This window comes from Oratosquilla oratoria, chromosome 10 (genome assembly GCF_046742065.1).
Source record: "Oratosquilla oratoria isolate Oo_2021 chromosome 10, ASM4674206v1, whole genome shotgun sequence".
Classification (NCBI taxonomy): Eukaryota; Metazoa; Arthropoda; class Malacostraca; order Stomatopoda; family Squillidae; genus Oratosquilla; species Oratosquilla oratoria.
The window spans coordinates 9698700-9725120 of record NC_134786.1 but is presented as its reverse complement, the minus strand read 5'-3'; the positions used below and the strand labels follow the sequence as shown (position 1 = coordinate 9725120).

At 39.6% G+C, this 26421-nt stretch overlaps 1 protein-coding gene across 2 annotated transcripts in view; it reads right to left on the bottom strand.

The window, feature by feature from the left end:
• The window catches only part of Vps25 (vacuolar protein sorting 25), a 39809-nt gene that overhangs the window by 10057 nt on the left and 3331 nt on the right, over positions 1-26421 (bottom strand). For both annotated transcript variants that reach the window (XM_076191453.1, XM_076191452.1), the window contains one exon: positions 397-525. In XM_076191453.1, the coding sequence (XP_076047568.1) occupies positions 397-525 (129 nt within the window). The remainder of the gene's footprint in view (positions 1-396; positions 526-26421) is intronic.

The window sequence follows — 26421 nt, the reverse complement described above, 5'->3', positions numbered from 1 at the left end:
CACAAGGTCAACAGTCCTCAGTTTCATCTTCTAAAATAAATTTGCATTCTCTGGTTTTATACCACGTATAACCAGTTACTACTAATTTGTTGTGTCTGAACTCTTAGAGCATCAAATCCTGATCTCCCCGAGGCGGTCTTTAAAAGATTTTTCTCTGGCGCAGGTGCGTCCCAGAGCATAATAAATACCTCGAATGTTTCAACCAAATTCAAACAATGCTGCACCACGGTGAAGGATGTATCGTTTAAGCACATGCGTACATATCCACTGTCTATATGACGAGGGAAAATACCGCATAACCCGTCGACAAATGAATTCCACACGAAAATATGTTGGAAATAGTTCGACGTGGACGGGCCCCGGGCCAAGCCAAACTAGACCTTACTTGCTCCTTACCGAAAGACTGGCAGCGTGGATGCCTCCGTGACGTCGATGTGACTGACGCCATTGTGTTTACACCAAACCACCACGAGGGAGCACCACGCGTCGAGCTGGGTTTTCCGAACGTCAGCATTTGGTTGGAGGCTGCTCGGAGGAGGAAGAAAAGATGAAAAGGTTAAGTACAACACACGGATAAAAGGGAAAGTGTAAAAATTGTGAGTGGGAAAGGTGTCAAAGCGACGCGCGTAAGCGTCGTTCCGTTATCAGTGTTTACCTGTCAGCAGTTTTACGGGATTACGACGCTCAATGTCATTTCGTCTCTTGTGCCTTAGTATGACGTCTATTTCTGATCTCTCGAGGTCAACAAGTGTTTCGGAACACATTAATTCCCTTTAATATGTGTGCGCGCATGTGTACGTGTGTGTGTGTATGTGTGTGTGATTCACCATGGTCTTGGACCATGTGTTGGACTCGTGATCGACAGCTACTACCCTCCCAAATGAGAGCTCCGAGTCCATGCATGACCCTACGGGTGGTGTGTGTGTGTTTGTGATTCACCACCAACTACCTCCATGGTCTTGAATTAAGTGCTGGATTCGTGATCAACAGCTATTACGTTCTCAGATGAGAGTTTAGAGCTCATAGATGACCCGATGTATAATATGGTTATGTACAAACAAGTCTTTGCCCAACAGAGCGGGGTACCAGCTTCCAATGCTGAGATGATTTTCAGCCCTGGGTGGGGATCGAACTCACCGCTGAGTTACCAAATGAGTTTGGTTCCACATCAGCAAGCTGGTGTGTGTGTGTGTGTGTGTGTGTGTGTGTGTGTGTGTGTGTGTAATATACAAGGAAGCAGCTTGGACTGTTATAAAGTACGCTAAGTTCATGCATCTATTTGGAAAAATGAAGCTTCCTGGCATTCTTCAGACACATACTCCTCTTCAATTTGTTTTCAAGGCTTCTTGACCCTCCCGTCCCAAACCAAGAGGTCTGCAAAATTTCCTCTCCGAAATATTTTGACCATAACTTGGCCTCAATTCTTTCACACATTTTAATTAACACTGGTCAAAGAGAGTGGCCTATTATTCAAAGGAACCTCCTTGTCACCATCTTTATATATTGCCACAATATTAGTCTCTCTTGGCACGGTCTCTCTAGTGAGCTCACACGCACGCACGCACGCACGCACGCACACGCACACACACATTTATATATATATATATATATATATATATATATATATATATATATATATATATATATATATATATACGTGGAGTTAAAAACGACAGCATTGTTGTAGTTATTCAGTTTTTTCTTTGTATTCTCGATTTTCCTGATTAGAGATTTTCCATTAACCGGGTGAATATATATATATATATATATATATATATATATATATCAATATATATATATAGATATATATATATATATATATATATATACATACACATACATATAATCAATTAGTTATAGCCTTGCCGCTTCACACTGGGCAGATTGGCGCCGGATGTTGTGAGTTCGTTTGAACAGAAACGACTTCGATGACATCCTTCTGCCTTTTCGAATATCCAATGTCAAAATACCTTTGCGTCATATACTAAGAAAATGAATGGCAAACTAAGAGAAGGTAAATATTTATCAAATGTAAGACACAATGTTGAAATGTTCTTAGGGAAGTCTGGAATGCTGTAGCCAACGTTTTCTTCTAACTATTCAAAGCCGCAACGGTTGGCGAGAAACGGCCTTTACATTCTAGTATCTAACTGTAGATCCCGCCCAGCGCTCCCAACTGTTTTGAACCTCCACTTCTGTCATGCAACCCCGTTTCTAGAAAATTCCTTGATTTCCCTCAAAGTAACTCTCCTCGGTAAACACGGGTTAAAGTTTACCGTTAAGTTACCGATAGTTAGTACCATTTTAACATCTTCATAAATTGTCCCACCCTCTTCCGATTGAGTTATTCCTTCCATGTGCATCGGTTCATCATCGAATCGGTATGACATATCTGGTTCGTCTTTACAACTGTTTGATTGTATTTTCCTCGTAACTCTTTTCTTCCTCTCTCCTTATTTTTGTGAACTCATTCTTTAATACCTATAATGGTTCCTATTTCTCCCTTTTTCCCGTTTTTTTTTTTTCATTTTTGCAGAAACGGTCAAACCAACATTTTCTTTTAAATAATTTTAATTTAAGTTTCGGGACATATTTTCCTATTCCGAAGACATATGGTTAAAATGTTTAATTTATGCTGTTTATTTGTTGACTTTGGGAAATATCACCAGTCTATTTCTCTAAAATAAATACAAATAAATAAATCAATACAAACAAGATTAAAAACTAATAACAATAAAGCAGTGGCGATTCTAGGGGGGTGGGCTGGGGGGGCATGCCCCCATTTTTTCAGCTGGCCCCCAGGGTGACCCCCCATTTTTTTTTTTTTTTTTTTGCATATCTTATGTTTATTGTTTCCAAAAACTTTTAAGAGTGATTGTGCAAAAAAAATGAGATTCAAATCACTTATGGATCCATGTTTGGTTCTGTTCCGATTATTTAGTCTTTTTGATGTGACTTTCTTCTCTTGCACACATTTATCCACACTTCTGTTTGGAAAACTATATGTCTTACAATCTTCCCTATACCCCTATCTTTCTTAAATTAATTAATGTCAGTCGACTATGCGCCTTCTTAACCTGCCTTCATATCTCTATATATGTAATGAGTTTTGTATGTATGTGTATATATAGATAGATAGATATATAGGTATACATATATATACACATATATATATATATATATATATATATATATATATATATATATACACACATATATTCCTGAAGTCCCCCACCCGTGAAGGTTCATTTTGCTTGCAACTCACATCTATGTTGGTCCTGAACTGCCCCCCCCCCCAGTTTCATAGTCCTAGAATCGCCACTGCAATAAAGCCTTTCCAATGACCATCTCTGCCCAATCCCGCTTCTCAACCACGATCATAGTTTTCATCTCTCCCTTTTCTATATATGATATACTCCATCGGCTAAACTAGTATTCAGAATTTTTCTAAATACTAAATATAAATCAGGTTCTTTCTTAAACAATCGTGTACCTTTAAAATCTAACGGACATCATCAACGCTGATATACGCCACCTTCAAATTCCTTACGGTTTCCTGACTTTTTCCAACATCTTTTTTTTACGTCAATTCCTCAGTTTCTGGCTTATCACCTTCCAGTAGTGTGCTTCCTCTGTTTCCGTTCGTTGATGTTATTGTTGTTTTTCTAGGCTCATCTGAATATCTAATTTTTGCTCTTGCCTCCAGCTATGTCTCTCCCTCCATTCAAACTTGGCAATATCATTCAATATTCATGCTTTACTGATAATCACGTTCGCCACAGTGTGTGTGTGTTATCAGTATTTTCTTATCAATGGTTTTACAGGATTATCGGAGCTCGATATCATTCCGTCTCTTACGTTTCTCAATCCAGAATGACAACCTGAAAAATCAAGACATTCAGGTGTGTGTGTGTGTGTGTGTGTGTGTGTGTGTGTGTGTGTGTGTGTGTGTGTGTGTGTGTGTGTGTGTGTGTGTGTGTGTGTGTGTGTGTGTGTGTGTGTGTGTGTGTGTGTGTGTGTGTGTGTGCGCGTGTGTGTTTTAACCTAATTATAATTACGGGAAAGGAGCTACACTCGTAAAGATCCTGTTTCTTGTTCTCCAACTTTCATACCTAGTTTGGGATTGGCTTCTGATTATAGTTTGGGCTATATCAAATTCTACGCTCGTGCAATTGATACATATCGTATATATGTATCTGTGTGTGCGTGTGTTGGACGGGGGTAAGGGTGACATTTTTGTTGAAACTATAGGCTGGGCGTACACAAACCCTTCAAAGGCTGTTCCATTCATCTCCACTTCAGTTTGGGAAGCTGGACTCCATCACTTGGTCCTACAATGCCAGCTCAAGGCTTTAGCAAGAACACAATTTGAGGTTCGTCACAAAGGTAATGGATACAATTTCGGCCGTCTGCAGCCGGATGTGGTCAGGCGCGTTCTAGAACTTTTGAACAGAAGTTAACGGTCGTCTCGTGCAGACGGCTGCGACGCGTACCTAGTGACGCGCTGTAATCTACAGTTCCCGCTGTTTTTTATTATAAACTTATTTATTTATCTATTTATTTATTTGTCTATCTATTTGTTTTTTATTAATTTTTGTTCTCCTGTGGCAGCAGCGTTGTAACTTCTCATGAAGGGTGCATTGGCCACACGAAAGTATTTATTTGTTGTCAGTACTGTTATTGCTAAGTTACTTTTCGCCTACAAGGAGCCAAGATAAAATGGAAACACATGGGTGATGTGTGTAGGGTGGGTGCACACCTTGACTGGTTCCTCTCTTACAAGGGGAAGAAACCTTTTGGTAAATAGATAAACCTTTCGCCCAAGCTTACAGGAATCTTTACACGTGAAGACAAAGATTCTGGTCTGCAATCGTACTCGCTAAATACCACAGGAGGTCACCGCCACCTGGTGTCCTTGGAAACCGCAGTGGCGTACAATTCCTTCACGTGAAAATGGTCATCTCCCATCAAGATAATTCGCAAACGGATAAAACCAAATAAAGGTTTCTTGGAGAGACAATCTGCAAAATACCTGCAGGTAGAACCAGTTATTGCGAAAAAAAAGTGTCTCAATCACTCGCCATGCTGATGCTGCCAGACTGACGATGCCACTCAATCGAATTGCCACGGGCGGGGTATTTAGTAACACTGAACACTTGCAAGTATACACTTCAATGCGAACCTTTCGGGAATATTTGAGAATCTACATGAGGGCAAAGAAAGGCTGACGGAGGCATGGAGGTTGCAAACGAGGTGTAGAGCAGACTGCCCAAGGGCTATGGCACAACAACCTGTGGTGACCACACCCAGCCACAAAGTACCTGGTGGATTTGACGTCAAGGATTTAAAGTTACTGATGCGCTGGGCGGCTGGGAGGATACGCACAAACATGATGTCTGTGTGTAATATGTGGTGGGAGGAGGTCAAAGAGAAGGTAAAAGGTGTGGATGGACAGACGCTAATGGAAGCGAAGGCTATAAGGGAAACAGGAAAAATCTTTCGGAGAGTTGTTAATGCAGAGGAAGACAGGGAGGCTTTGACATTGGCAATGTGAGATGTCAGGAAAATGACTGACGAAAGAGAAGAGCAGAACTGTAGGAAAGGAGAAAATGCAAAGAATGTTGGAGATGGCTGTCATGTGGTGTGGTTATTGTGGAATGCTTAGTGAGGCTGCTTAATGTGTGCCTATGGGGAGGAAGTATACTGGTGGACTACTGTGCATGTATAGTTCCACTGTGTAAGGGACAAGGGGACAAGTATGAATGAGTAGTCTGTTAAGTGTGGTCGATAAAGTATATGGGTGTTAACTGAGAGGATTAGAACAGTGTGTAATTGGTTGAATAACAGTGTGGGTTTAGGAGAGATGGTAGGTGCGCGGATCAAGTCTTTGTAATAGGACAGATATGCAATATACTTGGCAGAGGTGTAAGGATGTCTTTTTGGTTTTCATGGATTAGAAGAAGGCGTATGGGCATGGGGTTCCTTGAGGGCACTCCATGATTTTACACGAAGAATCAAGCTTGTATGAAGTGAGCAGTCCGAGTTGAAGGCGTGGCTGCGCCCGGGTTGTGTAACGTCACCTTGGTTGCTCAACGTGTATAAGGACAGGATGGTTTGGGTGGTAAACGCGACGGTGCCAAGCAGGCAGGGGTTTGAAGCCGGTGAGAGCGGAGGGAAGTGGGAGGTGGTCCAGTTGTTTGAGGATGACTCTTACGTTGGGAGTCGAGTCGGACAAACGACTGAAGCAAGTGGTGGCGGAGTCTGGAAGGATATGTGGGAGGAGGAAGGTGAAAGTAAAGTGATGAGGGTGATGGGCTGGATGAGAGGCTGAAGAAACTGGCAGGAAATTGAGAAGTGGAGATGAGTTACAGAGAAAGTGGAGCAAATTAATATCTGGGGAGGAGAATGGAAAGTGTCATGATATGAAGTTATCTGGGGATGACGCAAAGAGGTTGTAAAATGATTGCTCCCACGGCCACGTATGGAACGGAGACAGAATTTGAAGGAAGTAAGAATTTAAACGTGTTTGAGATAAAGTAGAGCGGTGGGTGTATCAAAGGTGGAGAATTATGGAGGCGAGGAGTGCGGAGGTGGAAAGAGGAAATATTGGCAAAGTGTGGAAAGCACAAATGGAATGAACTTGAGGAGACCGAGAATGAAGTGGATGGATGGGAAGAGGAATGTCTGTTGAGCAAAGGGGGGAGTGGTTGTATATGGGTGAGAAAATGACGCAGTCTAAAGGGGCTTCCTTAAATTCCACGAGTGAATGGTGAGGGGGGGGGGCTCCCATCATATGAAGCTGTGGAGATAACCCAGCTGCAGCTATCGAGCCCTGCTGTGGAAACAAATGTCTTGCTGCATTGTCTCTGATCCGAGCTGTGTGGCACAAGACAGGGATGGCATTTCCTCTACGAGATGCTTAGATGGAAGAGACGAATGGGATTTGGATGGGTGTGTGCTTTGTTTACACACACACACACACACACACACACACACATGGAAGTACAGGGATATTTTGAGTTAATTCACCAAAATGGATACACATATCTTTGAAGTTAGATATGATAACTGGAGAATAAGACACAGGACCATACGAGTGTTGTTCCTTTCCGTGTGATGTTTATGAGTAGAACGCCGTGTGGATTTCATCAAAGAAGTGTAAACGCTTCTTGATGTCCTCGAGTCTGTGTTGGTTAGCAGTGGTTGTAGGACGGGTCTTACAATTCTAAACTTTTTTTCATGGGAGAATTTGAGAGTTACAAGTCTAGGTGTTATCTTATTTTATTGGTTTGTATTTACTTATTTAATTATGTATTTATCTATTTATCTTTATGGGGGAGACGACGGTTATCTTTGCCTACGTCAGGTTATCCGTTTTCTTTCAATTCTAAACTTTTTTCCTTAGGAGAATTTGAGAGTTACAAGTCTAGGTGTTATCTTATTTTATTGGTTTGTATTTATTTACGTATTCAATTATGTATTTATCTATTTATTTTTATGGGGGAGACGACGGTTATCGTTGCCTACGTCAAGTTATCCGTTTTCTTTCATTATTCTCTTCACGTCGTCAGTGTGAGCGGGGGTCGGGTTTGTTTGTTTTTTTCAGGTGGAAATAACATTATTAATTTTATTCTCCCTAATGGCAAATGTTTTTATTCAGCTCGGAGCGACTCCAGAACTGGTGGGAGCAAAGCTGGTCTCTACTGGTCCCTTCAACTCCCCCCCCCCCCACACCGTCCCGGACTCCAGTTCAACTTGTTCGACTGGCAGGCAGTAGCTTCAGCAGTCTTTACGTAAGACGTCATCAACTTGGGAGAGGGGGGGGGCGAGTTTGCACTTCCCTTAACACGTGAATAAGCAACTTTATAACCAAGACGGACACTGCAACTGCGTAGACGATTGAACGACCGACATTTGGAAAGTGAAATCTTACGTAATGCTCTCCCAGAAGCTAGCAGCACTTCAAATTGAGTTGCCAAAGCCTTCAATTCCCGGACGGGAGTGGTGGCTTCTTGTGCGTTAATTCTGGTGCCGCTATGAGATTTTTTTTTTTTATCCCCGATGATGGGAAATCCCCTCACAACTAACAAGGTTCCAGTTCTTCGACGACATAGCCAACTTCGTGGATTTGGTGAACAAACTGCCAATTTCAAGCCTTCCGTACCGGGCAGGCATCATCCATTTCTTCCTAACAGCAGGGAATTTTCGATGGTATTCTTAAAAAAATAAAAAAAATAAAAATTATAAAAAATCCTAATATAAACATTTCCTTATATAAATCTTATATAAATCCTTGGAAGGGAAAGATTTTTTTAAGAATACCACCGTAAGAATCTTATGGTGGCATTCCTAGAAATAAAAATCCTTATATAAATCTTTCTTTGTATAAATCCTTGGAAGGGAAAGATTTTTTTTAAGACTACCACCGTGTCTCCGCGGCACAACTTCGGCTAGGAAGGGGTTCAGTAAGGACCAACAGACTTACATTAAAAAATAAAATAAAAAATAAGGCCTGGCGACGGGTTGCTTGACGATCGCTCTATTGCTGTAAGGGCTTGTCTACTTGTAACCTTTACTGAACGAGAAGCAGTTAGCGTTCTTCTTAAGATGATACCTTTCATCGCCAGTTCAAAACAAACCTTTGGCATCTGGCGCCAACCGCTGACGACAGCCGGTTTTTGTTCACATTGGGGCCCTCAAGTCTCCTGGGGTCTCGACCAGTCGAGGCCCTGATCAGGCAGTGGTCCTACCCTCTTCACTAACACAACGAAAGACTACACACATCATCCCGCCACCACCTCCCACAACAACAATGCTGATGCTGACCAATGATTTCTAAGTGGGGTCAGAGTGCACAAGTGCTAAAAAGAAGTGTGTGTGTGTGTGTGTGTGTGTGTGTGTGTGTGTGTGTGTGTGTGTGTGTGTGTGTGTGTGCGTGCTATCTGAACACACACGCATATATATATATATATATATATATATATATATATACATATATATATATATACATATATATACATATATATATATATATACATATATATATATATATATATATATATATATAGAGAGAGAGAGAGAGAGAGAGAGAGAGAGAGAGAGAGAGATTGTGACAGGTTTGAGGAAGGTGGATGATGAAGACACGGGACGTCCGAGGGCTATCCTAGGGTGACAATTCTTCATGTGGGCTATCCTAAGGTGATGATTCTTCATGTGGGCTATCCTAGGATGACAATGATTCCTCATGTGGACCATCCTAGGGTGACAATGATTCTTCATGTGGGCCATTCTAGGGTGACAATGATTCTTCATGTGGGTTATCCTAGGGTGATAATTCTTCATGTGGGCTATCCTAGGGTGACAATTCTTCATGTGGGCTATCCTAGGGTGACAGTTGTATAAGTTGATGACAATGAGCATAACCCTCATTCAACCTAACCTAACCTAAACTTTATTCCACTGTTGATATTCGGCGTACTGGGTTGACAAATCTTCAGGTGGGGGTTTCATGGGGTGACGATTCTTCATGTGGGCGTTCTGGGGGTGACAAATCTTCATGTGGGGGTTCTGGGGGTGACAAATCTTCATGTGGGGGTTCTGGGGGTGACAATTCTTCATGTGATCCGAAACTAATATGAACGAAATAATAAATAACAGACGTAGAACGACCCCACACCCCACTCCGCCTGGAGAGGGGTGTGGTCGCCGATTAAGTGAAGCGGCTTAGCTGTGGATGTGCTGTGTCTTGCGACACTGCTTCTGACCCAGGGCAGCGGGCGGGATACAGGGATGACCCGACATCCGTGAGGAGCTAAGACGAGAGGGAGGGAAGAGGGTGGAGGGGAGTGGAGTGAGTGGGAGTAGGTACGTACCTGACACGGCTACTTCCCTTGTAAGGGGGAAAAATCTTTCGGTAAACAGAACAAATAATAAAGATAAATATATAACAAATAATAAAGATAAATATATAACAAATAAAGGTAAATAATTAAATAATGTTGATCGTATTTCGCTTCTATTATTCCTCCCTCCTATTGACCTTGACAACATCTCAGCGACATCGCCTCCACGTATCAGCGAAGGAGCACTAAAAATACTTAGTCATTGGCCTACTCACTGCAGACATAAAAAAAATCTAAGTTCTTGACAACTCATTATTTCTCCTGGCTAAAAGATGTAATTTTATTCAGTATGTGGAATCTCTTGGTCTAGATGGAGTAAAGACTATATCTGTATTGTATTGTGCAGATAATGCAATGTCCTAAATCAGCGTTTAACCTGGGGTGCTGGAAAGTGATGTACACTTAAAAATCACATTGATATATGTAACATTAATTACCCAGTTGTGCATATTTGACTTTTCCATGCTATTTTATTTTTCTAGGGTGTTCTTATTTCTTCTACAAACAATATCGTCAATGTGTTTCAGTTCTAAGGAATCAAGAAAATAAATCATCGAGCATTACACTTCACTTTCTTTTATCATTCTAATAACAAGTTCAGGGTGTTGGACTGCTTAGACATGACATCAGGAGGTGCTATGGTAGGAAAAGTTTGGGAAACGCTGCTGTAAATTAACGATTTTGGTCTATCTATGGCCAAATTATTCAGCATTTAGTTGAAAGCAGTTGGCGTCACGGGCGAGCGAAAAAAAAATGGCGTCATCTTCCTTAAACCCATTCACTTATTTTCTCGTCGTTTGTTCTGGCTGTCGCCAGACGATTTCATTCAGCCGAAAGAAGTCCACTTCCGTAGCTCAAAGGGGTAAGGTGGTGGCACACTAAGCATTTCTCCCTAACGTGCTACTTGCTATTGCTACTTCGTTTGAGTAGAAACGACGTCGGTTACATCTTTTGATTTTTTCTTCAAATTTTCAAATGTCAATTTACTTTTGCGTCACCTGAATGGTACTAATTCTGAATAACGAACTAAGAGAAACCTATCCGAATTTTACTTACACTGTTGAGATGTCCTTCCGGAAGTCTAGAATATTGTAACCGAAGTCGTTTATACCCAAACAAAGTAGCAAAAGCAAGTAGCATGCTTTACGATGGCAAATCATGTCGACAGGTGTTTTCGGTCTATAAGTGGTCGAAAATTAACAACAATAATAAAAACAATATCAACAAAACATCAACAACAATAATAATAATAATAATAACAATAATAATAATAATAATAAAAATAAAAACCCAAACTGGTAAATAAGAATTATGAAAATAAAATACCCAAAACCGACAGACGCATACTGGTGACGTAATATTTTTCTAACAGTAATAATAATAATAATAATAATGATAATAATAATAATAACGATAATAATCATAATAACAATAATAATAATAATAATAATAATAATAATAACCCAAACTGATAAATAAAACAAAATACCCAAAACTGACAGACGCATACTGGTTGCATCATAAGCAGGACAGCCGTTAGGTAGAATTTCGTACCAAAACGTAGAAAAATAGCGGCATGTGGCAACTGCGCGAGGAAAATTTTTCTACATAGTGGGCTGTTCAAAACATTTAAAAAATCAAGATGTTGTTTAAAAATCATATAACTAGTTATCAAATAGTAATTATGTTACTTATAAAATATTGTACCCCCAAAAGATACGTTTTTAACGGTGTAGAAAAAAAAATTCTACGCTAAAGTTTCAGCTTTCTTTTTGCGACAATATAAAAAAGAAATTTTATATTTTACTGAATATGTTAGGGCATGGGGGCCTTATATACATTCAAGAATATATATATATATATATATATATATATATATATATATATATATATATATATATATATATATATATATATATATATAAGAACCAACATTAGTCAAAACTTGACAAGTATGTCTTGCTATGAAAGTCGGCACACGCCCGAGAAAAATGTATGCCCCGGTATGGCAACACTCCCATTCTTCACGGCAGTGTAGAAAATGCGGCAACACTGCTGTACACCACTCCATCGTTCCAGTGGGAAATTCATTCCAGTCATGGACTACGCGACTTGCACCATTGTTCTATCACCAGCCGAAAATCCACACTCACTGCACAGTGTGTTAATATGTATGATGTAAACAGCTTTAACGACCCTGGCACTGGAATAACACCTGCAGTTACAGATGTACAGAGCTACAGCTGCAGGAAACCCATTCAAGGGACACCTGTGCAGTGGGTTCGCGTCACACCTGTTTCGTTCACTATGGTCTAGGACCACCTGCTTAACTCGTGGTCGACAGTCACTGCCTTCTCAGATGAGAGCTGGGTTGTGGGGTGATTTTACACACACATCACAAACCCATGGCCATGTGTATTTACTTAGTTGTGATTACCTAATTTTACTAAACTGGGGTGTTGTAATCATGGAGTCCCATCTCTTTCCCTCCACTTTTATTCTGGTGGCCTGGATTATATTTTCATCCAATTTATTCCACAAATCCACACATCTATTTTAGTCGTGCACACCTAAGCGACATAAACGAAAAAAAAAAAATGTTACACGCAAATCTACTAACGTCCGAAGCCCCTAGGATATGGTCCAAACGCCATGCTGACGTCTGTCCAGTCCACTGTCAGTTTGACGATAGCTTTCACGTTGTGGACCGGGTGTTCTCCAACTCCAGGTGACGTTAATAAGCGTTGTTACATAGACAATAGGGCTTCCTTGGACTTTATGAGAGAACAATGGGTTAGGTTACGTACGTTAGGTTAGGTTATAAAAGAATTTATAATCCTTTTATTTCTTCGACCTCGGCATCTATCAAAACAAACATGACGTATTATTCAACCGCCGCGACTTCGTTCGTTAGTAAATATGTTTTAGCAACTTTTTTGTTATTGATTTCCGCCATGCAAATCACATATTACATTAATGTATTATAATCTACAAAACTAATAACTGATTTTTCTATTGCTATATCGCGTAGATGTGCACTTCTAAAAATTTCCCGATAGTTATACTTCCCGACATATTTCAAACAAAATTTGCATTTTCAATCTTTCACTATGACCTAATGTTAATATTCCATCCCATACCATCAATCTTCCGCATTCTATACCGTTCCATGACTTAAATATCATTATCATGTAATCTCTCTTCACTGTTCCCTTGTGGGAAATTCCAGTTTTCTTAGTCTTTCCTCATACACCTTGGTTGCTACCATTTGTATTATATTTTTCTCTGCTTTCTATAGATATGGTGACATCACTGCTGCATATTCCAGTCTGGGATGAGTCAGACTTTCAATTATTTTTTTTCATCATGTCCTCTTCCATGTACCAATACTCCATTCCCATATTCTTCAGCAATCTTCTGTTATTCTCTTTATATGAATTTCTGATGACAGATCATCCTGAATAAAATACCTAAATACCTTTCCTTTTTTACCTTTCCATCTCCAATTTTGTATCTTCCTGTTGGTCTTTAATCTAATCCATTTCCAAGATTTTACATTTCTAGGTCATCCTGAAGTTTAAAATCCTCACTGCTTTTAATTTCCTCCATGATCTTAGCATCATTTGCATATAAATTTGTGGGGCCATCTATCCCATTCATTTCACCTCCCAATACAATGCCCCACACTAACAATCCCCAAACAATACACCATCTCTTCCCTAAGTGACTTATGGTCCCCCCCCTGAGGTTGTTGCCAGTTCCCTGTAGGCTGTTTGTCTTATGAAAGAGAAACCAGGGACAACAGACTGATTGATTGAATGATGTCATCATATAACCAATTTCTCTTCATGACTTCAATCCACAAACAATTCATTATCTCTTCCCTAGGTGACTTATGGTCCACCCCCTGGGGTTATTGCCAGTTTCCTGGAAGCTGTAGGTCTTATGCAAGAGAGCAACAGACTGATTGATTGAATACTGTCATCATATAACCAGTTTCTCTTCATTCTTTCAATGTTTGCAGACTCAGTGCTCTTAGCCTCTCCTCATGTGATTCATCTGGGTCGATACCACTGATGCATGTTCTAGTCCTGGACAAATCTGGGTTTCTATAAGTTTTTTCATCATTTGTTCATTCATATAGTGAACAGCCACTATGGTGTGTATTCACTTGGTCTTTGGTCTTTGGATCACGTGTTGGACTCGTGATCGATAGCTATTTCTCTCCTGGAAGAGAGCTCAGAGCTCGTAGGTCCGATCTATGGGTAATGCTATGACCTTACACAAACACACACACACCCCCAACTTCCCGCCCACGTGTGTGTGTATAAATGTGTGTAGAGGGTAGTCTGGGTGTGAATAATTTCTCAAGGAGTAAAGAGACCACGGAAGAGTGAATGAATGGATGCAAAGAGATGGGAAAAATGAAGGCATTATCACAAGTAATGTGATCACAATGAACAATTCTAACATTCATACTGACATTGAGTATAACCCTTTGCCATTAAAGTGGAGATATCACAGAAATTTATTTAATAAACTGGTGATAACTACTCGTAGAGTAGTAGAAAGAGTGCCACCCAATATGGAAGTGGCAATAGAAATGGACTGTCACCCTTCTATCACCAGGAGGATACCAAAGATGGAAGGAAAAAAATAATAATAATAAAATGAAATAATAATAACAATTACTAACAACCTGACAGCATCTGGAAGAAAAAAATGTGCCATCCAGGAGAGAAGGGTTGTCGTGGGTTCAGGGAACAACAGCATATGCCAAATGGTGCAAGATGATATATGAGCGTTGATAAGACAAGGTTTCTCCTTCAGCAAGTCTTTACCAAGAAATAGGTTTCAATTTCAATTTCTCCCACTAGAGATAAGATAATTCAGATAAACAACTTTTTTCAGGTGAAGAAAAATGAACATCAATCACAAGCTGATAAGCTTTGCTCATTATTTTCATTATATGTTTGCTGTCCTCTAACACAAGATTAATTAGTACAGCTTTATCATGTTGTTGACATTTCATATTATAAAAAAAACTTAGTGAGCCAGGGGCACACCCAGGATTTTTCTAGGAGGGGAAGTGGCAGGCATTTGCCATTTACAGGAAGTTTGCATACCAGTCATACTGTGTGTGTATTTACCTAATTGTATTTACCTAATTGCAGCATACAGGAAAAGAGCAACACTCATTGGGTCCTGTCTCTTATTCTCTAATTTTCTAACACCTAAATTCAAATTCATGTACGGTTCCAAATTAATCTATATCTTTGATTTCCAATTATCATATTTAGATCTGAACTCGTGTATTATTTGAGCTTGAACTATATCACCCTCTAAGCTATTCCACATATTTATACATCTATATGGAAAATGTGTATTTCTTCACATCCTTTTGGCATGTGGTCTTCCTTAATTTATTTCCACAACCTCTTAAAGCCCTCCCATCTTTAATCAGGAGATCTCTTCAATCAATGCAATCTATCTCCTTTAGTGAGTTGAACACTGTAATCATGTCACCTCTTTCTCTTCAATCTTTCAAAGTTGGTGGACCCACTATTTTTGAATTTCTTTATATGATTTATCTGTTAGGCTGGGGACCAATTTGGTTACTGCCCTTTGTATTCTCTCAATCTTGCTTATATCCTTCACTCTGTGTGGGGACCATACTACTGACACATATTCCAGTCTTGGACATATCAGGGTTTTGATGAGTTTTTTTATCATCTCTTTATCCAAATAATGGAATGCCACTTTAATCTTCTGCACTAATCCATATATCTCTCCCACAACCCAGCTGATATGTCTGCCAGATGACAGGTTGTCTTTAATTAACATTCCCAAGTCTTTCCACTCTTTTGCTTTTGTAATGTGTTCACTTCTCAAGGAATAGTTTAAGGATGGTCTTTTGCCACTATTCGCCATTCCCAGTACTTTGCATTTTGTGGTACTGAACTTCATTTCCCATTCTTGGCTCCATGCAAAAATAGTACATATATCCAGATCTTTTATCAATATTCTACTGTCCTCCTTATTTTTCACTCTTCTTATGATTTTCCGTGTGTGTGTATGTATATATATAATAAATCCAGCAGTAGCTCAGGAATTAATCTCGGGCTTAGTGTGATGCTAAACAGATGCTCTACGAATGAAATTATGGGACCTACAAAAGGGCTCGAACATGGAGTCAACCTAACTCCCATGAATCAAGGTAGACGGCTAACTGCTGTCCTAACCTCCTTTTCACTGAGCCCTTGAGCTTAACTCATAGCACATGGTACAGCTGCACCAGTTGCACCAACTCTTTCAATTGTGGCACTCCCCAAGGCAGGCATAGCTCCTCTTGGGGATCGGTGCCACCTGCATAGAGCTGATGCCCAGGGGTGGTTGCTGCTGTTTGGCCCCCAACTCTTGGGGTTGGGGGGATTGAGAGAAGCGAGTAAATGCCTTGATGGAATAAAAAGTGTAATGAGGAATAGAAATTTGGGAATGGATGCTAAGAGGAGACTGTATGAAGGAGTGATTGTGCCAACAGCACTGTATGGAGCAGAAACATGGAACATAAGAGAGGAAGAGAGAAGGAGCTTGAATGTGTTTGAGATGAAGTATCTGAGAAGTATGATGGGGGTTACTAGGCTAGATAGAGTGAGAAATGAGGAGGTGAGGAGGAGAACAGGGGTGGAAAGGGAGTTGGGAGATAGGGTTGATGAAAGAGTATTAGGATGGTTTGGACACATGGAAAGAATGAGTGAAGAAAGACTAGTAAAGGAGGTATGGAAGGCAGATGTGGAGGGAGTGAACATCCTAGGATGAGATGGATGGATGGGGCTTTGGGGAAGAGGGGAATGTCTGTTGAGGAAGGATGGGAGAGGACAGAAGACAGGGGTGAATGGAGAATGGTTGTATATGGAAGATATTGTGATGCATGAGGCGGAATGGATGGGGGGATGGGGGGGTGAGGTAGTGTGTGTGAGCAAAATTTTGACGCAGCCCGAAGGGATTTCTCCCCGTCCTCTCCTTTATATGGGGGGACGGAGAGGGGGGGTCGCCGATTTAATGAAGCGGCCTTGCTGTGGATGTGCTGTGTCTTGCGACACTGCTTGTGACCCAGGGCAGTGGACAGGGTGCAGGGATGACCCGTCATCTAGGAGGTGCTAAGATGGGAGGGAGGATGGAGGGGTGTGGAGTGTTTTCAGGGATGGAATGGGTGGGAATGATTTTATGCCTTTTCCTTTTTGGCTACCTCCCTAGTAAGGGGGAAAAAGCCTTGGTATATGTATGTATGTATGTATGTATATATATATATATATATATATGTATATACATATATATACATATATATATATATATATATATTAAATCTAAATCTAAATTTAAATTTACTTTAGAAATTGAGAAAAATTGTACCTTACCTTTCTTAGATTGCACTATCCTACGTCATGACAATAGCCTTAAATTTAAAGTATATCGTAAACCAACCAATGTAAGTTCATATATCCATTATTATTATTCTCATCCAAATAATATTAAATGTACAGTCTTTGCTTCTATGTTTTTAAGAGCTTTTCGTATTTGTAGTCCTGAATTTATTGATGAAGAAATCAGAAATGTTTTTATCATTGGGCTAGAATTAAGATACCCTAAGCAATTCCTTGATATTGCTTACAATTTTGCAAGGAAATCATTTTTAACTCCTCAACCCAAATCACCTTTCAATTATCATAATGTTTTAATTTTACCATTTCAAGAAAATTTGTTAAGTATCACAGAGTTATTAAAAAGATTTAACGTAAAGGTAGTTTTTAAAAATGATAGTACAGTAAAACATAAACTCATCAACAATAGTATTGAAATTAAAAAAGGATGCATTTATAAAATTCCTTGCAAAATGTGTAATCAATTTTACATAGGTCAAACTGCCAAACCCTTAAACATTAGAATTGAACAACATAAGAAAAATGTTAGGGATGGCAATAATTCGAGTGGTATTTTCAAACATATTGAATTAAATAATCATCCAGTTGATTGGGATAATGCTCAGCCAATCTATTATACCAACAACATAATAGCAAGAAATTTAATAGAGTGTAGTTTGATTCATACCACCAGTAATCAAAATACCAACCTTCATAAAGGCTTATACAAACTTGATAATTTTATTTGTCAAGAAATTAGTAAGATGATATCAGGTAAATTGTAACCCATCGACACTATGTGACCCTGGCGACTGTGACCTGATGTCGCCCCACCATCATAAGTTAATTGACAATGACCTTCCACCCCCCCAGGGGGTAATTGGCCGCTACCCATATCCAAACTGTCCTTGTTCCTTTGTTTCGTGTACATATTATGTATGCATTTCTATTACTTTGTACTTGTTGCACTGAAGATGTAATATACGAAAGCGCTCTGCTTTGTTAGTTTCCTTTTTCCAAGTGGTCTACTTTGCATAAGTGAACACACGTACCCGTGTTCTTATTAGCATATGTATGTATGTATATATATGTATATATATATATGTATATATATGTATGTATATATATATATATGTATGTATATGCATATATATATGTATGTATATATATATATATATATATATATATAATATGGGAAACTGATGTCATTACACATTTGTAAATGTACACTTTAAACCCACTATCAGAAAAATAATATCAGAAGTACAGGAACACTGTATATTTCAACTACTATCTGTAGTCCTCTTCAGCAGAATGGTTACAAGAAGATAGAGTACTCCTCACTACCTCATTTATATCTGTACTCTATCTTCTTGTAACCATTCTGCTGAAAAGGACTACAGATAGTAGTCGAAATATACAGTGTTCCTGTATTTCTGATATTATTTCTCTGATAGTGGGTTTAAAGTGTACATATACATATATATATATATCTTATATATATATATATATATATATATATATATATATATATAATCAATGCATTCTACCAGCAATAATCTACGGGTGTGAGACTTGGAAACTAACAAAGGCAATGGAAACAAAACTAAGAACAGCACAGAGGAGAATGGAGAGATCAATGATGGGAATAATGCTGAGAGACCAAAAGAGAGCAAGTTGGATGAGAGAGCAGACTAGAGTGAAAGATATTGCGGAAGCAGTAAAAGAGAGGAAGTGGAATTGGGCAGGTAAGTTATTACGAACAACTGATGAGCGATGGAGCAAGTGTGTTACTGAGTGGACTCCGCGAGATGGGAAGTGTGGAAGAGGGAGACCAGACAGAAGGTGGAGAAGATGAATCACAATGGCAAAAGCCGACAAGACTGTGAGAATAAACACCTTGTGAGATCGAAACCTTTATTAGTACTACGTTTCGCTTGTTAACCTCTCCCAGTTCCTTCCCTGTTGGCTTATATGTGCTCAGAGTGTGTGTCATGTTTGTACTTGAAAAAGCTTTAACAAGCGAAACATAGTACTAATAAAGGTTTCGATCTCACAAGGTGTTTATTCTCACAGAAGGTGGAGAGACGAGATTGAGAAGTTTACAGGAGTGATGTGGCAGAGGATGGCGCGATCATGTGAATCATGGAATGCTATGAAGGAAGCCTTCGTTCAGCAGTGGACTCAGGATGGCTGATTTGATATTATATATATATTATTATACACATATACATACAGGCATACTAGTATGTTTGATTTGATCAGGTTGGGCCATAGCATGGGGCCACTGATAGTTTATAAATGAGCACATTCTTCTCAGAGAGATCCTGTGTCTCCATTGCCTTGTTGCTCCCTTCCCAGGAGCTAGTTAACAACCTGCATGGACCCCTTAGCCAGACCTTTGTTCTTTTAATTAAGGATCAGTTGTATATTTCATACTTGTAAAGTTGGTGTAAGTTCAGTGTTGACTATAGTTTATATATGGAATTATATTTTTTACTATATTACTTTTTTCATTTTTGCCCGCACTTGACTCGCCTTTTTCAGTTGCAAAACTTTTTCAGTTGCAAAACATAGTCCTATCAGGCATGCTTGTGTAACATATGGGGGCCTGTCCAGAGATGGCCAATCTCTTTTTTGTGTTGAGATTTCATAGCACAGCTAATAGATTTGTTGGAATTCATTGGTGTTGATGTCTTATTCCGTGGTTCTGGGCGTGTGAGAATAGTATTGTCTTGTACATATGTCATGCCATACGGTACCCTGTAATTCACCTTTTTAATTTATTTGTGTTACGTGTCCCAATCCTACATGTGTTTTTCACTGATTTTGAACCTTTCTGTGAGTCATTATGGACTTTAAATATGAAAGAATAATCATAGATTTTACTTTTAATATTTCAAAATTATTGTCATTGTTAAAGCTTCATTGTGTTAATCAATGGCTTATTCATCTTTGTATCTAAAAGGTCTGGCAGGCCAGTGGACTGACTGGCACCTAGGAAGGTGTGGGGGGGAAGTTGACAAGAAATTAGGTTTAATCCCCTCCAATTATTTTGGAGGTTCCCAAAAGCCCAGCCACAGAAGCAGGGATCCTAACTTTCTTCAGGAATTCCAGAACAAGGACATTCTCAAGATTGGACTGAATACCCCAGCAAAGAGTCTTTGGTAATACCTGAATCCATGTACTTCACTCGTGAACTTCCATCTGACATCAATGTGTACTGTTGTAGGCAAAGATGGCTGCCCTCCCATGCTCACTATGAATTTTGACCACATGGATGCTATGCCCAGCTAAACTCTGAGACTTGATGTCTCCATATGCAGCAGATTCATCATCACAGTTGCAAATGCCTGCCTGTTGTCTCCAACATGACCGTTGTCACAGGTGAGAACACCTGTCCTCTCCTGCTCACTGCGAATTTTGGATCCAGAAACACTTTTGATATTATAGGCCAATGGGTCTCATTTGTGCCTTCCATAGATATAGGAAGCGATTGGCTTTTGTTTCCCCAGTGAGATAAGCTTACCAACCCTTTGTGCCAGGGGAGTGTTATGCACATATACATACAATCATGCTAGTATGTTCAGTGCAAGAAAAATGCACTTGGAGTGAGAGGGTACTGGACCTGACTGGTGGTCAGAAGATCAGAGGGGCCAGATAAGGTTAACTGCAGTTTGGTCTGGTCAGGTCATAGTGTGGGGTCACTGGCAGGTGTGTATCAATATCACCCTTCTCGGATATATCTAAGTGTCTCTTTGTCACCCCATCACTCCCTTCCCAGGAACTAGTTAAGTGCCTGCTTGGAGCCATGTTCTTTTGAGGATCAATTGTATATTTCATATTTGTAAAACTGTTAAAAGTTCAGTGTTAACTATAGTTTGTTAATAGAATGATATTCTACTGTATTACTTTTTTAATTTTTGTCACACACTTATTCTGTTGTGAAACATAGTTCTAACAGGGATGTTTATATAACAATATACAGTCAGACCTCGCTGAACATGAGTGTTAGGTTCCTTAGTCATCGTACAGGGCGAAATTTGTGTTGGTTGAATATCAGGTTTTATGGGAAAAAATAGGTTAGGTTCCCAGTACCTCTTCAGACACTGGCGTACAACACAACCAGACAGGCTATTCAAATTGTGATATTGTGAATTGTGGCTGTTTTCTGCAAATGCTGGAATATCTTATCTATTTGTGTATATGTAAAATTTCGTACACGGAGAAGTCATGTTGGGCGAGGTCTGATAGTATGTATGTGTATTTACCAAGTTGTATTTTGCAGGAAGGGGAGCTACGCTCGTGCTGTCCCGCCTTTGTATCTCACAGTGTCTAGTTGGCGGCGGCACCTTCCCCTCGTTTGTGTTTTTGGGGCACGTCAGCCGAAAGAGGTGGGCACCCCACCCCCGGCCACCGTGGACAGGCAACAGCAGTTGGCCGACATCACTTAGCCCATCCGGAGGGCTAAAGCGGTGAAATTGCGCAATATAATTGATCGTGTATGGGCCGCTTTAAACTCATGAATAATTTTTGCCCACACTATTTCTTTGTCCAGTTTGTTCCAAGTGTCCACTACTCTATGTGGAAAACTGTTTTTCTTCAGATCTCTTCTGTAGCTATGTTTTTTTATTTTCTTTCCATGTCCTGTTGTGCTTCTCTTGTCCCAGTTTAACAAGTCCTCTCTATTGAGTATTTCTGTGCCTTTCATGATTCTGTAGATGGTCAGTAGATCACCTCTTTTCTTTGCTCCAGAGTCGGTAACTCTAGTTTAGCCAGTCTCTCCTCATATGACAAGTCTGCAAGTGCAGGTGCCACTTTTGTTGCTGCTCTCTGGATTCTTTCAATTTTCTTTGTATTCTTTTTGGTACTGAGTGACCACAATGTCACCGCATAATCTAGTCTAGGCCTTATCAATGTGATCAATATCTTTTTAATAATTTCTTCATCCAAATATGCAAACACCACTTTTATTGATCTTAGCAAGTTGTAGGATTCTCTGACAATTTTATTTATCTGTTTGTCATAGGACAAGTCATTTGAGATAATTACCCCCAAAAAGAATTTTCGGATCTCTCCTTCTTTACCTCCTTGGTTCCAATTTTATATTGTCCTGATATTCTGTTTTTGCTTTTTCCAAACTCCATTATGCTACCCTTCTTAATATTGAAGTCCACTTCCCATTTCTGACTCCAGTTCCATACCTTATTCAGGTCTTCCTGCAGTGATTCGCAATCCTTTTCAGTTTTTACTTTCCTTAACAGTTAACAGTGTGTGTGTGTGTGTATATATATATATATATATATATATATATATATATATATATATATATATATATATATATATATATATATATATATGGCGGGAAAGCACTGTGGGAGGTTTTGCAAATATATGGGATTGGGAGAAAGCTGTTAAGGGCAGTCAAGAGTTTTTACAAGAGTAGTAGTCTGTGTTAGAATGGGAAATGGAGAGAGTGAGTGGTTTGAGGTAAATGTGGGACTGCGTCAGGGCTGTGTCATATTGCCATGGCTGTTCAATATATATATGGACGGGGTGGTACCAGAGGTACAGGTGAGGGCAATGGGCAGGGGACTGGAGATTGTTAAAGAAAATGGAGAAAAGCAGGAGGTGAGCCAGTTGTTGTTTGCTGACTACACTGAGCTTGTAGCCAGGTCAGAGGAGGGATTAAAGAAGTCAGTAACAGAGTTTGAGAAAGTATGTGATAGGAGAAGGTTGAAGGTAAACATGGGTAAAAATAAAGTGATGAAACATACAAGGGTAGAGGACAGCAGTGAGTTGGAAGCAAGTCTAAAAGGAGAGAGGCTGGAGGAAGTGGACAGCTTTAGGTATTTGGGGTCACAGGTGGGAGGAAAGGGAGGAATGGAGGTGGAGGTAAATTGTAGATTGAGAGAACCAAATAAATACTTTGGGGGATTAAAAAGCCTTATGAGAAATAGGCAACTAGGAATGGATGCAAAGAGGAGATTGTATTTACCTAGTTGTATTTTGCGGGAAGGGGAGCTATGCTCGTGTTGTCCCACCATTGTATCTCGCAGTGTCTAGTTTGTTTTTAAACTCATGAATGGTTTTTGCGCATACTATTTCATTATCCAGTTTGTTCCAAGTGTCCAAAACTCTATGTGGAAAACTGTTTTTCTTCAGTTCTCTTCTATAGCTATGTTTTTTTATTTTCTTTCCATGTCCTCTTGTGTTTCTTTTGTCCCAGTTAAGTAAGTTCTCTCTATCAAGTATCTCTGTGCCTTTCATGATTCTGTAGATGGTCAATAGGTCACCTCTCTCTTCTTTGCTCCAGTGTCGGTAACTCCAGTTTAGCCAATCTCTCCTCGTATGATAGGTTTGCAAGTGCAGGTGCCATTTTTGTAGCTGCTCTTTGGATTCTTTCTATTTTCTTTATATTCTTTTTGGTACTGGGGGACCACAATGTCGCTGCATACTCTAATCTAGGCCTTATCAATGTAACCAATATTTTTTTTATCATGTCTTCGTCCAAGTATGTAAATGCCACTTTTATTGATCTTAGCAAGTTGTAAGTCTCCCCGACAATTTTGTTAATCTGTATATCATAGGACAACGTTCGTGATAATTACACCCAAATCTTTTTCGGATCCTACTTTCTTTACTTCCTTGGTTCCAATTGTATATTTTCCTGATATTCTGTTTTTGCTTTTTCCAAACTCCATTATGCTACACTTCTTAGTATTAAAGTCCACTTCCCATTTCTGACTTCAGTTCCATACCCTATTTAGGTCTTCTTGCAGTGCTTCACAGTCCTCATCAGTTTCTACTTTCCTTAACAGTTTGGCGTCATCAGCAAAGCAGCTCATGTAGCAGTTCACGTCCTCGTCCATGTCATTCATATAGATAGCAAACATTATTGGTGCCAGTACAGATCCTTGCGGTACTCCACTGATCACCTCTTTCCAATCTGAATATTTTTCTCTGAGCACTACTCTCATCTTTCTACCAGTCAGAAAGTCCTCCATCCATTTTAGTAGGTTTCCTTGTATTCCTCCTATGTGTTCCAGTTTTTTTAGTAATTTTCTGTGTGGTACTTTGTCAAAGGCTTTTTGCAAGTCTAGGAATGCACAATCAGCCCATCCATTTCTTTCTTGCACTATGTCTATTAGTCTTGAGTAAAAGCATATTAAGTTTGTGGTGTATGATCTTCCTTGTCTGAACCCGAATTGTCTTGGGTTTAATATGTTGTTTTCTTCCAGATGTTTTACCCACCTATTCTTGATTATTTTCTCACAAATTTTGGCTATAGTACTTGTTAGTGATACTGGCCTATAGTTGGTGGGTTCTTCCTTGTTTCCTCCTTTATATATTGGTACAATGTTAGCATTTTTCCAGTCCTTGGGTATCTTTCCTTCTTTGAGTGAGCTGTTTATTAAGATGTGTATTTTGTCTGTTAGTTCTTCTTTGCACTCCTTTAGAATCCAATTTGCAATACCATCCGGGCCATGTGATTTTCTGACGTCCAGTCTTGATAGATGTTCTGATATTTCTTTTAGTGATGTTGTAAACTCACTCATGTGGGGAGATTGCTTGTTATTATCTATGTCCCAATTTTGTATTTTCTCTCTGGTGAAGACAGTATGAAAGGGTGATTGTGCAAACAGTATTGTATAGGGCATAGACTTGGAATTTAAAATAGGCAGTGAAGAAAAGTTGATCTCCAACCTGCCCAATAGTAAACCATCTACACTTTTACAGGCTACTTTAAGTTTCCTTGTAGTGTTTTCTGTGTAATATTGCCTTTTTTATCTTAATCATTTCCTCACATTCTGATATTAAACAAAAAAAATAAAATCTTCTTGCATCCTCGCTTTCATCCTTATTTGCATTTTCCTAAATCCAAATATTTTTTTCAAACTTTTTTCTCTTGCTAACTTCCACAATGTGCTAATTACTTCATTTGCTATGGATTGTGTTTTCAATTTTATTTTCATTGGACATGACGCATTTCTCTTGTACTGACCAAACCAAAGTATGGCATCAATCTGATCCATTACATCCAAGTCATTTCTCAGAATCAGAGGTAATTTCCCCACCTTCCATGAAGTGATATAGTCTTCTCATCAACCAAAGAGTATGAAACGCCTAATTTTGTCAACTTCATCTCACAAGAGATTCCCTTTTTATAACAATTTCACTATTCTTTCTTCTAGCCTATCAATTTCTCTTCTTTGCTGTTTTATGATCTCTTTAAAGGTTACTGCATCCCCTTTATCCTCTTTTGTTTTTGTCCTGGCTTTGCTTGTATCTGTGGTACTGAGAAAACTAATTCTCTCATTTGTCAAAGTCTATCTTTTTTTTTTTCAGGATTGTTTCTTTTTCTAGCTCAAACTTTCACCCTAGGTCATGGAACTTTGACTTGTGGGAAAAGAGTAATCTTAATCTTTTCAACTCGACTGCGATTTCACTTCCATTGCAGTTGCTTTGACAATGAAATATCTTTCTTTTATTTTTGGCCTTAGTATCACCCTGACAATTTCCTCAATAAAATCACTCGCCCCTTTTTTTTTTTGGTGGGAAACCTTTGAAATTTGCCATTTGTAGCATATGTAAATACATACATACATACATATACCAAGGCTTTTTCCCCCTTCCAAGGGAGGTAGCCACAAAAGGAAAGGCATAAAAAACACTCCCACCCATTTCATCCCTAAATACACTCCACACCCCTCCCACCCTTCCTCTCATCTGAGCACCTCCTGGATGACGGGTCATCCCTGAACCCTGCCCACCGCCCTGGGTCAGAAGCAGTGTCGCAAGACACAGTACATCCACAGCAAGGCCGCTTCATTTAATCGGCGACCCCCCCTCTCCGTCCCCCTTTGCATATAAGGAGAGGACGGGGAGAAATCCCTTCGGGCTGCGTCAAAATTTACTCACACATACTAACCCCCCCACCCCCCCGCCTATTCCTCCTCATGCAGTCACAACATCATCCATATACAACCATTCTCCACTCACCTCTGTCTTCCGTCCTCTCCCTTCCTTCCTCAACAGACATTCCCCTCTTCCCCAAAGCCCCCTTCACCCCATCCATCCACCTCATCCTAGGACGT